Raw genomic sequence first — 14,844 nt, 5'->3', positions numbered from 1 at the left:
TTCAGCAGAGACAATATTTAAATGATTTTTCTTAAGCATAATAACAATCTTACTCCACTGTAATTTGTTCAGCGGGATAAATACAAGGCAATACCTTGTTTTCATAACGATCCAAGAAAACTCAGAAAAAACACAATCCCATGCACATCACTTTAGGCACGGTTAACTGAAATCAAGTAGTGTTTTCCAATACAAAGAACATCTATAATAAATCTAGCATCCCTTTTACAAGCAAAAATCCTTTCTTCTTGCTGTCAGAAATAACACAAGAGGTGCCCCATACTGTATCAGATCTAAAAAACATGAAATATGGAAAGGAAAACTGAAGTTGGGATTGCAATGGGACAAACTACATGTGTACAGCACAGGAGCTGAGTAAACATTGCTGAAGCTTGTCTTGGAAGTAAGTCATGATACGGATTGCTCAGATGTATTTCAAGCTATAAAGTAAAGGGTACTTAAAATGTGCGGGCCAACCAACATGTGCTGGCATGCTCTATTTGTCTAAGGTAAACAAAGCATATATACTGAAGCTTGCCTGCCTTACCATAGGAGGTGCAGACAAAAGTGACAATTTTTACCTGATCTGGCCACAGAAAGCAGTTTATAGCTGAGACCAAACACAAGTGCACGGCTGCAAACAGGTTAAAAAAAATGCATGAAGTATGGGATACAAATCTTACAAAATGTAGTCTTTTGTAACTTCTGTCTGTCCAGCTCCCAGCCTGTCCGTTTTTAGACTGGGAGGGGGGAAAGAGAGGAGAGGGAGTTCAGTCTGGGGGGGGGGGGGGCAAGCGCCCCCCCCCCCCCCCCCGAGGGTGGGGCAGATGTACTGCAGCTTTCCCTCCCTCCCCCTCCCCTGAGGTGCAAGGGCTCCAATTCACCCTCCCCACCCTTCAGCACCAATTAGGGAGCCCCAAGAATGAGCTCCCTCAGCTGCTTTTCCCCACTCATTCTAAAAACAGCAAGCACTGGCAGACAGCCTGGCCACTTCTATGGGAACCTGACTACAGGCTCCTAGCCACTCCCCTCTCCCCTGGAACCAAGACTGAACTTCTGTTTGGCTTGGTGTAAAGTTGTAACTCAGAATACTTTGCAAAAATCCTTCCAAGTCACAGCTGGGAGCTGCACTTCTGTTTGCGCCCACAGTCCACGTCCACAAGTGGTTTGGACATTTGGCTTTATAGAAACAACTAGCAGCGGCACACCTTGTGTCGCCACTATGTTTCCCCTGGGAATATGCATGCCACGTGACCTCTGGTGCACAGTAAGTTACCCTGGATGGGGTAAGAGAAGCTGGGGCCAACTGGCCCCAGCAGCCTTACCTGGGGTCCTGAGAGCCTCCCAGGGCTGCAGCAACAACTATTCTGCCACGCAGAGCCTGGCCAGCAGCCACAGCACGGCTCCGGGCAGCCCAACTCTGCCTTTGAGCAGCACACACTGCTCATGCATATGCTGCTTTACTTTTTTTCTCTGTAAATTTTTTTGACCTGTGGAGGGGTCAAAAAAACCCTCTGTGCTGCTCTCTTGCAGCATGGAGCGCAACTAAACACGTAGTATGCAGCACAACAGACATGCATAGACTGTCCAGGCTGTGTCCAGACTGCATAGCCACACTCATCTGGACACAGCCATAAAGTCTCAACTTTACATATGTTAAGATATATAGTTTCAATTCATGTTCTTAGCACTGCAGTGTTTGGGTTGCAAACAATGAACGATGTTTCCATGTCAACTGTAATTCTCTCAAATGTAGCTTTAAAAGCTTTTTTTATTACTATTAAATAAAATTTAAGTTTTAAATGCTGCACAAAATTTAGACTCTGAACATCTCAATACTTATACACATGCTAGTTTTACACACACAAATAGCATGTTGACTTCAACAGGATCAGTCCCTTTTAGTCTTTCAAAAGCAACAAAAAAAAAAAAAAAAAAATCAAACAAATCATTTAAAAAACCTACAAACTGATTAATTTGTTTTCAATTAGCAATATATTACAGAACCAAATAGCATTAAAACCCATTTTTAACAGTTTGCATGTAGCAAGAAGAAATATTTCGTTTTCCCAGTAAAATTCTCTCATCTTTCAAGAAATATTATTTTCAAGGATAAAAATCACATTGAACACCAAATATTCCACAAGTAGTCTACGTTTTCCAATATAAATCCATCAGGTAAAGACTTCAGGGTACATGAAACATCAGTTTCAAATCTGTTGAATATAAGAGAAATTGTAACACATGTGCCTTAAATCAGAGTTAAAATAAACATTTCCCTTCACTTCTCCATAGTTTAGAGGATGAAGATAGCAAGAAACATATGCAGGACTCCCTCCTGCTAACCAGGAAAGAACCAAGAAGGTCAAAATAAAATGATGCTAAAAAGCTAAAGGTACGCTTGAGGAAATAAACCACTTATGTTTTAATCTGGTAAACCCAAACAGAATTTTGCACCTACACACACAAGACTACAGACCAAAGAAAGTACTGTATATGAATAAAGCCAACATTATGCAATAGCACCTTCTTAAGAATTTACTTTAATAATTCTCTTCAAAAGAGCACAGACAGAGATCATCCAAAAGTAGAGATGTACCTAATTAGATTACAGCACATCAATATTGAGACTAATACTGAAAATGGAAGAACGCTAAAAAACTAGCTAGGTCACTTATAGGAGCATATTGTCTTCAGCACACCAAGAAGTTTCGTGTTGCTTCTATTAATATCAAAAGGAGATTGACTTGTGAATCTGCTGCACATTAAGAGAAGAAGCTACAGTGTTGGGAATGTGTAAACCAGGGGCGGGCAATTATTTCGGGCAGAGGGCCGCTTACTGAGTTTTGGCAAGCCATTGAGGGCTGCATGACAGGCAGCCAGGGGCAGATAAATATTAATTTTCTAAATATTTTAGGGTCCCCACAGGCCGGATAGAATGGCCTGGCAGGCCACATCCGGCCCGTGGGCCACATTTTGCCCACCCCTGGTGTAAACAGTAGGGGTATGTGAAACGGGGCGTATTCAATTTGGATTCGAATTCGGCTCGAATTGGGGGAGAGTGATTTGATTTGTTGATTTGGATCACTGTCCCAATTCGATTTGGCTGAATCTGATGCTGAAGATTTGATGCTAATTCAGAGAATCAGCAATTCGGCCAGACACAGCTTTAAATGTTTTTTCTACATACCTTGAGATACCAGCATGGCTTGTGAACGCTGAGATGCTAGGGCAAATGGAGCATCCCACAGAAACTTGGGGGCTCCCGCGTGCTCAGCAGCAGACCCAGAAGTGGACCAGAAGTATGTTCACCGCCAAGCATGCGGGGGACCCCCGCAACTCCCCGGCTTGGCGATTGACCACGGGGAGACCCCAGGTGCCCCCCAGACCCAGGAGGCACCAGTCACCGAGCCCAGGGATGCGGGAGGGTCCCCCATGCACACCGCAGCGCACCCAGAAGTAAACTGGAAGTGCTTCTGGTCCACTTCTGGGTCAACCACTGAGTCAGTCCGCTGGGGACCCCCGCCCCCATGAGATGTTCCATCCGCCTCAGTATCTCAGCATTCACGAGCTGCCTAGTACCTTGAGATATGTAGAAAAAACATTTAAAGCTGTATCTAGGTCAGAATCATCGAACCTTTCCGAATCAATTCAGAGAGTTTAAAGGGTTTCCTGATTCAATTTGGATTTGAAGACAACCATCAAATTCGGCTGAATCTCCGCTGAATCAAATCAGCGACCAAAGCTTCGCACAGCCCTAGTAAACAGTACATAAAAATACCTTCTACATAAAAATACCTTCCAGAGCTATTTTTAAAAAGCCAATTCTAAGCAAGTCAGCCTTTCAACAGCATTTCAAAATTTCCCATGGAGACCAATACTTTTTAAAAGTCACCTGACATGTACAATTAAGCAAAAATAGACTGTTCGTGCCCTCCTAGCTTAAAATAAGCCTGCCATTACACATGGGAAGTTGTTCTTGAAAGCCAAACATTAAAATGCTAATGAATCAGCTGTAAAAACTAACAGAATGAACCCTATACAACGTTCAGTTAATGAAGTTTCACTGAAGTTTAAAAAGCTCACATTGAGAACTGAATACACTGCATTTAAACAGGTTAAAGCACAAATCTGGAAACTGGTGTGGACTAGAATAAAAAGATACTAAGTGTCCAACTATGACTTGTAGCGAATATATAATTCAGTCAGAAATCATATGGAAGACTAGTGTCATGCCACTGACCCTCATCAATAAGATCTCCAAATTGTGATCTCTCTCAACGACAAAACACACAGATGTTATAAATGGAACCATGCATTGTCTAGTTTTTCCCCTGCCTCTAGTCCCATCAGCTAGCTACTTAAAGATCATGAGTGTGTAGATACTGCTTTCTAGTTCCACAATACATAAGAAATTTAGAGATCCTAACTCTCTGAAATATGCATCTCTGAGCAAAAGATAACTTGCTAACAAGTTAAACATTTATGTTTTGAACATACCCTTTCTTAATCTAAACTCACATCAATAGTTAACATTTGGTCACCCTATGATATTTCAAATGGTTATGTAGTAAAAGCAAGATATTTAGTTTTCTGAAAAACTCAACTAAGCAGAAGCAATAAGATATAGTACAGGGTGATTTCTTACCTGAAACTTTGTTTCTGGGCTTCAGATCCACCAATCCAGAATGAAAGGGGATTCGAATGGGGTTTCCTTCTCAGACTTGTCTGTTAAAAGAGAGCAGCCAATCATCTTCAGCTTGGTGTATCTACTTCTTTCTTGAACGAAATCCCAATTACGTACTCCTATTGCTGTTAGAAAGACAAGGCAACCTACATGCCACACCATGGTTCCGGCAGCAACTACATTAATGGGGTTACCGGATTGGTGGATCTAAGACACAGAAACTATATTTACAGACAAGAAATTGTTCTTTCCCATGCCCTGATTCAACCAATCCAGAAGACATGTTTTTGAGTAACTATTTGCTTTACAAAGACTGAGAGCTAAGAGAAGAAGCTAGAACTCCAAGAATGAAGCACATACTAAAGTATCAATCATCAATTCACGTTAACAAAGAAGTTCCATTGTTTTCTACATGGTTTTCAAAACAGATGCACCTCAGCCTTCAATATGATCACTCTCTATTAAAATATGGTTCCTCTATAGCTGTTTCCACATACATACAGCATGTCGCAACTTATGCAGGGGTTAGGTTCCGAGGTCATCGCATAAGGCGAAAATCACGCATAAGTGACTGCCTCTGCCTCCAAAACCTCTCACCGCCGCCGCCGAGCCATGCTTGGAGCTGTGCGGCCGGCGGCAGTGGCGGAGCACGGGGGGGATGGCTGCGTGCTGCCGGGCCACCACCACGCTGCCAAAACCTCCCGCCGCCACCACAAACTGCTGCAAACTGAAGCCCTGCCCCCTTCCCACCCCGCGTAAAGTTGAATTCGCACAAGTTAAATGCGCGTATGACGCAACTGTACTGTACTATAAATTAAATTTACTACAAATGATTCTTTGACTCTCCTCCCAATTCTCAAAACTGTTTTCCTATCTGGGAGCAGTAAGAAGAGATAACCTCTAAGGCTCTGTTGCAATCTGAATCATGTCAGCATTCAGTATATTTTCAGTAGAGCTATCTTCCTTAAAATCTAGAAATAAAAAACCACAAAATAAAGTAAGCCACTCTTGCCCAAATAATGATTACAAAAATGATTCTTTATACTACCAACATCAAATGATGAAGTCAAATATCAAGAGAGTTCACAGAGCACTTTCAGGAGTACATTCAGGTTGTGAAATAGCAAATATATTAGAGGAAACCATCAAGAACATAACCATTAAATGATGGAAACTGCAAAAAGAGTTCCTACTGTTTTGTCTGTAATACCGCTCCAGGAAAGTGTATACTCAAGGACAGAGAGCCCTTCATACGTAACCCATCAAGCAATTTTCAAATAATGGCATGTTAAGAAACTACTTCCCCTGACATTGGGAAGAAGAAACATCTAATACTTTCTGGAACGTGTAAGTTATGCAAAGTCCATAGAAGAACTGCAACCATATTCTCCATTCCTTCTGGTCCCCTCATCAACCCCTTTGACACCCAAGCCACTGATCTCAGCAGGAGTGCTGCAAATATCAAAACAAAAGCTCTTTGTAGAAAGAGGTAGTTAGCCCTGTTAGTCTCAAGTCAGGCAAGAGAATGCAAAAGCACTTTGAAGAAGGATGTTAGAAAAAAAAAATAACTGCCATTCTCATCAGCTGTGCATACCACTAACTTCGATCAAATCTGATACTGCCTGGAGCTAAGTAGCAAAAGGACTGTCTGAATCTCTGTGTTAATTCATTTATCATAGCTCTATTAAGTCAGATGCAAAATAACATTTCAAGGAGATAGAATCTCTGCAAATTAGAAATTAGGTCCGATCTCTGATTTTAAAGAACCAGGACTGCTACCAATGTAATTAGACAAGCAACAAGATATTTATGTATGACTCATATATTGCTTCTTAGTAACAAAAAGGCCACCAAACATTATCAGCATGTACTATTTCGCTAAGCAACAGTCAGAAGTATGTTAAAAGGAAGGAGCAATTCACCATGAAGGCATCACTTGAGTTCTTTGGAAATCTGCTGCAGCAAATCTCAATTATCTCATTTTACTCTGGAGATGAAGAAGGGTGATGGAGACCAAGTTCTCCTGGCTAGTTTTAGTTTCCTGGGCAGAAAAATCTTCCTGTTTAACAATTTTAACCAGCTACAAGTTGCAACTGGAAAAAAAAACCTGATAAACTATGAGCCAAAGATAAATTCAGAATACAGATTACAAGGTAATAAAAAACACTAATAGATCATCTTATTTTAAAAAGGTCAGAAAGTCAGGAAAAGTGAAGTAATTTTAGCCATCATCTCAGACAAGCACACACCCCACAAATACACGTGTCATAAAAACTAATAATATATATTGACCAAAACTTAATATTCAAGAATCTGAAAACAGTATAATCAGGCCTGAAGGCATAGATGCAGCAATATAGCTCACAGGATTGACTCATGATATAGAACCTTTTGACTCGCATTTAAAAAAAAAAACCCACTAAACAGTAGCTTAAAATTGATGCCCCCCTCTCCCCACCCCCAACCATTGGTTTATAGAGAAACAGCTCACTTAGGAAACAGGTGCCTACATTATTAAGTTCACCAAAATTTGCAAACCTATTTGGGTGTTTGTACACGTGCTATGTGGGGGGGGCATGTTTTAATAAGAGTGGCTCCAAGAGCCACTCTAATTAAAGCACCCAGAGCGTCTTGTGTATCAGTGTCCCCATGCTTCAAAATGACAATGGGGGCACTTTATATAAAAGAACCCTGTTGCCATTTTGAAGTGCGGGGACACTGATACATGAGAAACTGGAGGCTGCTGCAGTGTGGTAATTACCAAACTCCAGCAGACTTGATTAATCACCCTGTTCCAAATGGGTGTTGAAAGCTACATTGACCCACTAACCCAGCAATTCTCAAACTTTTCAGACTCAAGGCACCCCTCCATAACTTTTATGAATTGAGTAGAACCCAATTCAAAACTCATTTGCATATTACTGGACTTCCCACCGTGCAGAAAGCTGGGCAGTGTGTGGGTGGGCGGGGAAATCATTCAGGCAGAGGCAAGCCTGAGCTTATCTGCTGATCTCCCCACACCTCAGGCACCCTACAAAGGATCTGGCATACCCCAGGGTACTCCAGCACTGCTCTAACATCTTAGTGATTTCAGCATGTCAGGGTTGAAGCACACTAATATAGGTTTGTGGAGAAGGTTGGATTACTGCTGCTAGTACAATGCTTACATGTAAACAGGTATCCTGAATTTCCCCCACTGATAATCCATCTTTTACTGGAAGAAAATTTACTTCCTAAATATACGAACACTGCTTTCTTGAACTAAATTTTTGAAAACATGACAAGCCTTTACTTAAGTGACCACATAAAGGCATTAGTCATTTGTGACTAAAACACAGGAGGACAGCTCATAGAAAGCAGTATATGTAACAGAGTAAGTAGTAAAATATAGCAAGACAGCTGAATCAGTGTAATCATCCCAGTCAAGTCAAGAACGAAGCTATAAATGTGGGGAGAGGGGGAACAGGAGATTTATGCTATGCCTTAAGCTTGCAAAATATGTACCATAAAATCTCTTTCAAGAAAACACCCTTGATGGTAGCATGGGTGCATTTAACTAAATTTATGTGCAGCCAATAGAACTAAATGAACATGTATCATTATGGCTATGCCCATGGTCACAGCCTTTTCCCTATCAGTCTGAGCAGTTTCTACAAGTAGCAAGCCACTCCCAATACTACTATGCCCAAACTTCAAGCTTAGAAAACATAATAAAATGTAGATAGCTGCACTAGACACAAGAAAGGATGCCACTATGGAGAAAAGGTGGTAAACTAAATAGAGTTATTAACCAACAGTAGTTTCAAATCTCAGCATTCATTCTTTTTTTTTTTTTTTCCTATTTATTTCCTGAGTAGGCTTTTAGTAGGCTAGAGCAATGCTCCCGTATAGGTATGTTCTCTTAATGTTCCATACACATTATTTCCTCTTTTTTGCATCTTTGCCATGCCATCCACTTCATTTTGAACCCATATGCCATTTTATTTTACACACTATTACACAATGCTTAAAAGCAGTCAAGAATGTAGAAGAGATCCAAGATGCACTGAATATGCCAGTGTAACAATGAACTGTATATTCTACAACACTACGTCAGTAAGCATTTATGAACTAAAGGACACCCATCAGATTCATACAACAACGGAAGTAGTGTTTAGCAGGAAAGGGATGGAAGGAAAAAGGTACTGCATCTGATCTTCAAAGAATGTCCTCAGGTCTTAACCTTGACACAGCCGAAACTGAGCCATCTTACTGAAGTAAACTGGGAAGATGACCCAACAAACCTCAAGTGGTACATTTGCAACATTTATTTAACAATCCTGCTCAAGAGGTACAATTGACACTAAAATACGCAAAAGGATGTACGCGAAGTTCAGTTCAGTTTTTGAAAATCAGCTGAGCCACTTCTGACAACACAAATGCTAGCTGTCCACTGAGTTGCAAGACAACATAGCAGTGATCATCTTTCCCACTAAATGCATTATCATTACTCTAAACCAGTGTTTCTCAACTTGTGGGTCACGACCGAAAAGTGGGTCACAAGAATATATGAAAGGGTCATGAATGACTTTAAAAACGGATCAACAAACTTATAAAATGGATTCTTCTTTAAAGGAGAAAAGTGTGGGAAACAGTGGCTTTTCCCTTGCAGGCTGGCAGAGTTACAGCCTTCAAGAGACTGCTTGGGCCCCCCACATGCATGCCTCACACCTACCCTCCTACCCCACACACTTGGGGACTGGGGCCTGGGTGGAGGCAGAGGGTCAGGAGTGAGAGACAGTGGGTTGGGACTCGCCATTGATGTTTACAAATGGGTCCTAGTACAAAAAAGAGTGAGAACCACTGCTCTAGACCGGGGCTATCCAACTTAAAAGCAGCCGAAGGCTACGCATTGCACAGCTTACACAAGACTCACCAAGCTCCCATGGGCAGTGCCACCCCACCATCAGGGGCAGAGGCAGGAAGCAGAAATCACAGGAAGAAGGGGAAGACTGGAGACCCCAGCAGCAGTAAACAGCCAGGAAGAAGCCTGAGGGCTGCAAGTTAAACCCCACATAGGCTTCAAGTTGAACAACCCTATCTTGGACCTTAGAGCATCCATCTAAAAGGACTCTGGCTCAAACACACACATTTAGAAAATTAAAACAGTCAGGCAAGCAAATGTTCTGGGTATCTGGAATATAGTAAAGGTTTGAATGCATCATAACCTTTGGTCTTGTGTGTGGCTACAACCCAAATGAATAAGCCAATACCTAAAGGATTCAGTCTTCCTTTCTGCTTACTCTACATGCTGATTCACCCCACACCCCATCTGAATTCTAGCCCTTATCCCACCCTTCTCACTTTTGCAAATACTCTCTCTCATGCTGTCCTCTAACGTGTCTCCCAAATTTCTTGCTCACCTCCCTTAAGTTTATCACAATCCTTCATCACTCAACTTTTTCCAATCTAAATGGTCCATCTTATTCATGTTCTTTCCAACTTCTTCTTTTCCCCTTTCTTGCCAAAAATCACAGCAGTCTTGCTTTTTATACTGAGCCCTGTCCTTCCCAGCCTCCGTAGCTGCACTCTTCGTACCTCCTGCCTCAAAACTTTCTAATCTTGCAACTTCCAAGCACTGTCTCCAGATACTCCCTCCATCTAGGAAGTGCCCTCAATCCATCTCTTTTCCATATATGGAACTGTCTAGTATTCCTCAGGTTGACCCAATAGCTGGTTCTTTCATCTTTTCATCCCACCCCTCTATGCTATTTCAATCCTCATATTACTGACCTCTCCAGTTCTGCTGAGGTAATGACTGTAGGTTATGAGAAGTAATTGGCAAAACTAGTACATTTTTACCCTCCTGACTGCATGCTCACTAGTCTACACTAAGCCACAACCTATTAGTCCTGTTAGTTTCTTCATCTGCTTACAGATTTAAGAACCGCTGCCAAGATTTTTAACAGACGTTTGGTTAAGACAGTGCCTCCTTGTTTGTTTCAGATCTAGTTAAGGCCATTATCCATATTTTTCATCTCCTCAAAATGGACTCTACTACACTCTAAACAGAATCATAATTCAAAACCATTTTGAAAACTTAAGCTGGTGCAAAATGCAGCTCCTCACCTGATAAGCAGTACTTGGCAGAGACAAAATATTACAACAGTGCTTCAAGTTCTACATGAGTAAACCTCTAAATGCTTTGGGACGACAGCCACCTCCCATTACTATCAAATTATCGGGACACTTCAGCTACCATTCACATGGCTTGCTAGAGAAACTGCTGCTGCCCAAGTACTCTCTGATTCTGGAGACTGTTTACCGATTCTGCAATCTGCTTGCCTTCTGGATTTGAGGGCATTCAGTGCTTATCATAAGGCTTTTCTAGGAGTAAAGGGACAGTTTTTTTGACAAGAGTATAAACCACAGTTCTTCACCCAAACATTTAAACTCTGGGCATGTTCTATTAGGTAGGCAGTAAAGGTAACTGATAAGGAAGGAGATATTTCATAAACGTACTCTTAAATTGTAAGTTCAAGCTGAGTGTACATAGATGCTTTTCAAAAACTTAAACAGCTTTTGCTCCTCCTAGTCCTTGGCCTTCCATAAGCCTTTCACTCTACTCCCAAAGCACAGCATTGGGTTGAATTTAGGCTGAAAGCTTGTCAGGGCAGTGACCTGCATTTGTAAAATATTATGAACACCAGACTGTTATAGAAATATTTATGATAAACTCAACATGTGCAAATCTTTAAACATGCTTGGCTCCCTGCCTCAATAAACAAGTCTGATAAGTGTCTGGATAGATCCACAGCCTGAAAACAAAGATTTACATTTCCACTCTAGGCAAAGGATATCGATTTCATATTAAACAGATAGCATGTTCCTCACTTTTGCATCTTTCATAACACGCTAATGCAAACTGTAAGCTGCCAATAAATTTTTTGCTACTGATTAAGGAGTCTTTTAGCAGAATGAATGCAGTGGATGAATGAAACTTTAAAAAAAAAAAAAAAAATACAATACATGAATTGTCAGCAATAATCCCAAACCACCACCACCCCCTGCCGCCAAAACAAACACACTTTTTCTTGCTGAAAAGATGAAACCATACGTTACTGCCCATTTAGAGTTCAGCTTCTAGTTCTCAGCTTATTTAAATACCATTTATCACAAATGACACACAAAACAATCATTATCTTAGAGTGAAGTCCATGGATGAATTTGAATCAAGAAGAACAGAAAAGTTAAGGTTACCTAACTTTGTACAGTGTCATTCAAAAATGCTATTTTGCTGTTCTTGTAAAAGTTAGGAAGTGGACAAGGCTTTTGGGCTAGTCTACTCAGGGTTTCCATCAGTTTGGAATTGCTTCCTTACTATTTATTTCCTAGACATTTGTCTTGTGCATACAAGACATTTTACCAAAACTGAGCAATAAATACTTTAAAATAACGACAATCATGTTAAACTCATTTTCATAGAAGATATAACACACAGGCTGCAGTTTAGAAACACATTAAGTCTTCCAAGCCTTAACATCTCCAGAAAATATTTCCTTTGGCCAAAGTACTTCATGTCTATATCAGAGGCTATTCACTCTTACTCACCACTGCCACCACCATCACCAATGAAACGCTCAAAATACTTTTACTACATTGGAACTACAGCCCTTAGCAAAGGTTAAAGAGAAAAAAAAGTTGAGAGAGAAAAAACATACAAAAAGTAAAACAAGATATCTAAAACCCAAGCCTACGACCCACATTTAATGTGACTACAAATACGAGATTTTACTTAAATCTCACCTTTAAGTATAGAACAATATTTTTCCCACTAGTGATTTTTTTAAATAAATGCAAATTATCAAACTTGGGGACAAATGAGAGATAGCAACATGTTAATTGCATGAGAGTTTCTATATCATATCCTGCTTGTCAGTTTAAGTACTCAGCATTCCCTTCCAGTTGTTACTAATAAGTTTATTCATTGGTAAAAATTTCACCCATAATTATTTTTCCCCACTCTTGCAGGAAAGGTACAGCAAGTAAAATGTTATTTACTATACCAGAGGGGCACAAAAAAGAGCCTGCACTTAAAACCTTAATGCTTGTAGCTTATTTTACTTAAAAATAATTACAAAATGCAAAAAGCAGCAAAATAAATCTTGTGTTTTAAAATGATCTTCATTTGAAAGATTCTTTCTAACAGCTGACAGTTTTAGTACAAAGGCAAGTTTTTTTCTCTCTTGGCCACATTTCTTTTTTGTCAATAGCACTTTCATTTGTGTTTACTTTACAGTAAACAGCATTTCACCCAGTCTTAAGTCTAACATCCCATGGAAATGTTTACAAAGTAAAAACATTGTCAAGTAGCTGAAGAAATGTCACATCTTGGTTTATGAAGTCTATATCAACTGAATATAGTATTTAACTCACAGTGATGCAAGTTTGTTTTAACAAAGACCTTCAATAGCATTAAAAACATGACTACCAACTACATTTTTACTAACCAATTTTCTGTGAAAATGGTTATACATCTCATTAATTTGATTCACTATATGTTATTTATGAACTTTTATTAAAATAGCAGCTCTGACAAGCTTGATGATCAGTACCACACGAGCTCTGCAAGCACTACAAACTTAGCTGAAGTAACTGTACTTTTTTGTATTCCAGTTGTGCAACACAAAGCAGCTTTGATACTCATTCCTATATAAAAAATCTTCTAGAGTATTTTTCTAAAAGTCCCATTAAACTTGTTTATCCATTCCATTTTTCAGGAATTAGGGAGTATAACAATTGTGTCATTTACAATGTATTCTTTGCTTTTGTTAGTTAGCAATGTAGTAAAGAAACAGATAAGCTATTAATAAAACTAAAGAACAGACTGTCAAAGGAACAACCTAGATACGCAAAACAACTCTACCTAGTACCTTAAATTCCATTTAGGCACCACTACCATCATATGTAATCATCCATTACTCAAAGCAAAGTAGCCAGCAAAATTATGCTTATACACTTCAGATTTGTAATGCTATTTTGGTTTTATACCTACAAAAACAACTCATTCCTTAACTAGATGGCCCTTCTAACAGATTCCTTCATGGATATCACTGACACTTGTTACAATCCATTAGCATGAGTGATTCTGATGTCACCAACATTAAAATGTGGGATCACTGGATCGACAGTGATCAAGGAATCATTAAGACCAGCTGTATCCAGAAACCTTAGTGATCAGCATCCACAAGTTAAAGAAATGCAGAAAGAACACCTGATAATAAAATGACAGAGAGAGATATTCTTGAATGTTTGCTTCTTAGTAGAAGAACAAGGTGGTATAACACTCAGCCATGACAGAATTTTTAAAGTTCACAAGTTCCCCAAACCAGTCTGCTCAGACTACACAGCTACCAGCATGTAGAGCTGCTTAAAACATTCAGATGCATTTTATCTTATGCCAATACAATACCCAGCACTTTCAGTGTTCACTAGGAGTGTGCACTGACATCTCCCTTTCTAATTGTGCCACCACGTCATTCTTTTTAAAAGAAAATATAAACACAAAGCAGTACATAGAAAATGTGTGTCTAGAATACTCTTATTATTCTTCCCCTGTTATTAGCTTCGACTACTCAATGGTGCCTTTAAATTAGCTTGCTCTACACTGAACACAGCACCAAAGATATTAATCCCTTCCCTTCTCCTACTTCCCCACAGCAACCCTGCAGACCTCATTTTCAAAGCATAAATATTTAGCCTCATGCTACTACTACAGCACGAATTTGGCTGAATTGCAGGGAACAAGATACTTGCTGCCCTGAACCAGCTCCTTGGTGCTGCTGCAAAAACACAAGTTCACTCAGCTGCCACTGGACGTTCCCCGTGTGGTCGACACAGAACAAGGGAGCGGCAGGGAAAGGGGCTTCTGGAACAAATAGGGGACAAGTTCCAGGCCTAAATATTAAGGATGGTTCCCAGCCCCTAAGGAAGGCGGCGTTACCATGACCAAGCTGCGGGGGAGGCCCCCACCTGCCTCCTCCTCGCTCTGTGATCAGAAAGTGGCGTCCCCCGGCCTGCTACACAGCCGGTGTCCCCCCGGTGCGGGGCGGACTGGACCGACGAGAGGCCGCACCTGGGCACAGCCCGCCGACAAGTCCGAGCCGCCACTCGGCGCC

At 40.5% G+C, this 14,844-nt stretch overlaps 1 protein-coding gene across 4 annotated transcripts in view; it reads right to left on the bottom strand.

The window, feature by feature from the left end:
* The window catches only part of FBXW11 (F-box and WD repeat domain containing 11), a 170,901-nt gene that overhangs the window by 117,772 nt on the left and 38,285 nt on the right, over window positions 1–14,844 (bottom strand). Inside the window, exon 1 of one of the 4 annotated variants that reach the window (XM_006015728.2) lies at window positions 14,670–14,688. The exons of 1 other annotated variant lie outside the window; for it this stretch is intronic. In XM_006015728.2, coding sequence (XP_006015790.1) covers window positions 14,670–14,672 — 3 coding nt within the window. In that variant the 5' untranslated portion in view covers window positions 14,673–14,688. Of the gene's footprint in view, window positions 1–4,648; window positions 4,783–14,669; window positions 14,689–14,844 lie in introns of those variants that run through there. 2 more of the 4 variants (XM_006015727.2, XM_006015729.2) reach the window with 2 other exon arrangements.

This window comes from Alligator sinensis, unplaced genomic scaffold (genome assembly GCF_000455745.1).
Source record: "Alligator sinensis unplaced genomic scaffold, ASM45574v1 scaffold156_1, whole genome shotgun sequence".
NCBI classification, from domain to species: domain Eukaryota; kingdom Metazoa; phylum Chordata; order Crocodylia; family Alligatoridae; genus Alligator; species Alligator sinensis.
The sequence above is the reverse complement of the archived record's forward strand: the minus strand, read 5'-3'. Positions and strand labels throughout refer to the sequence as shown.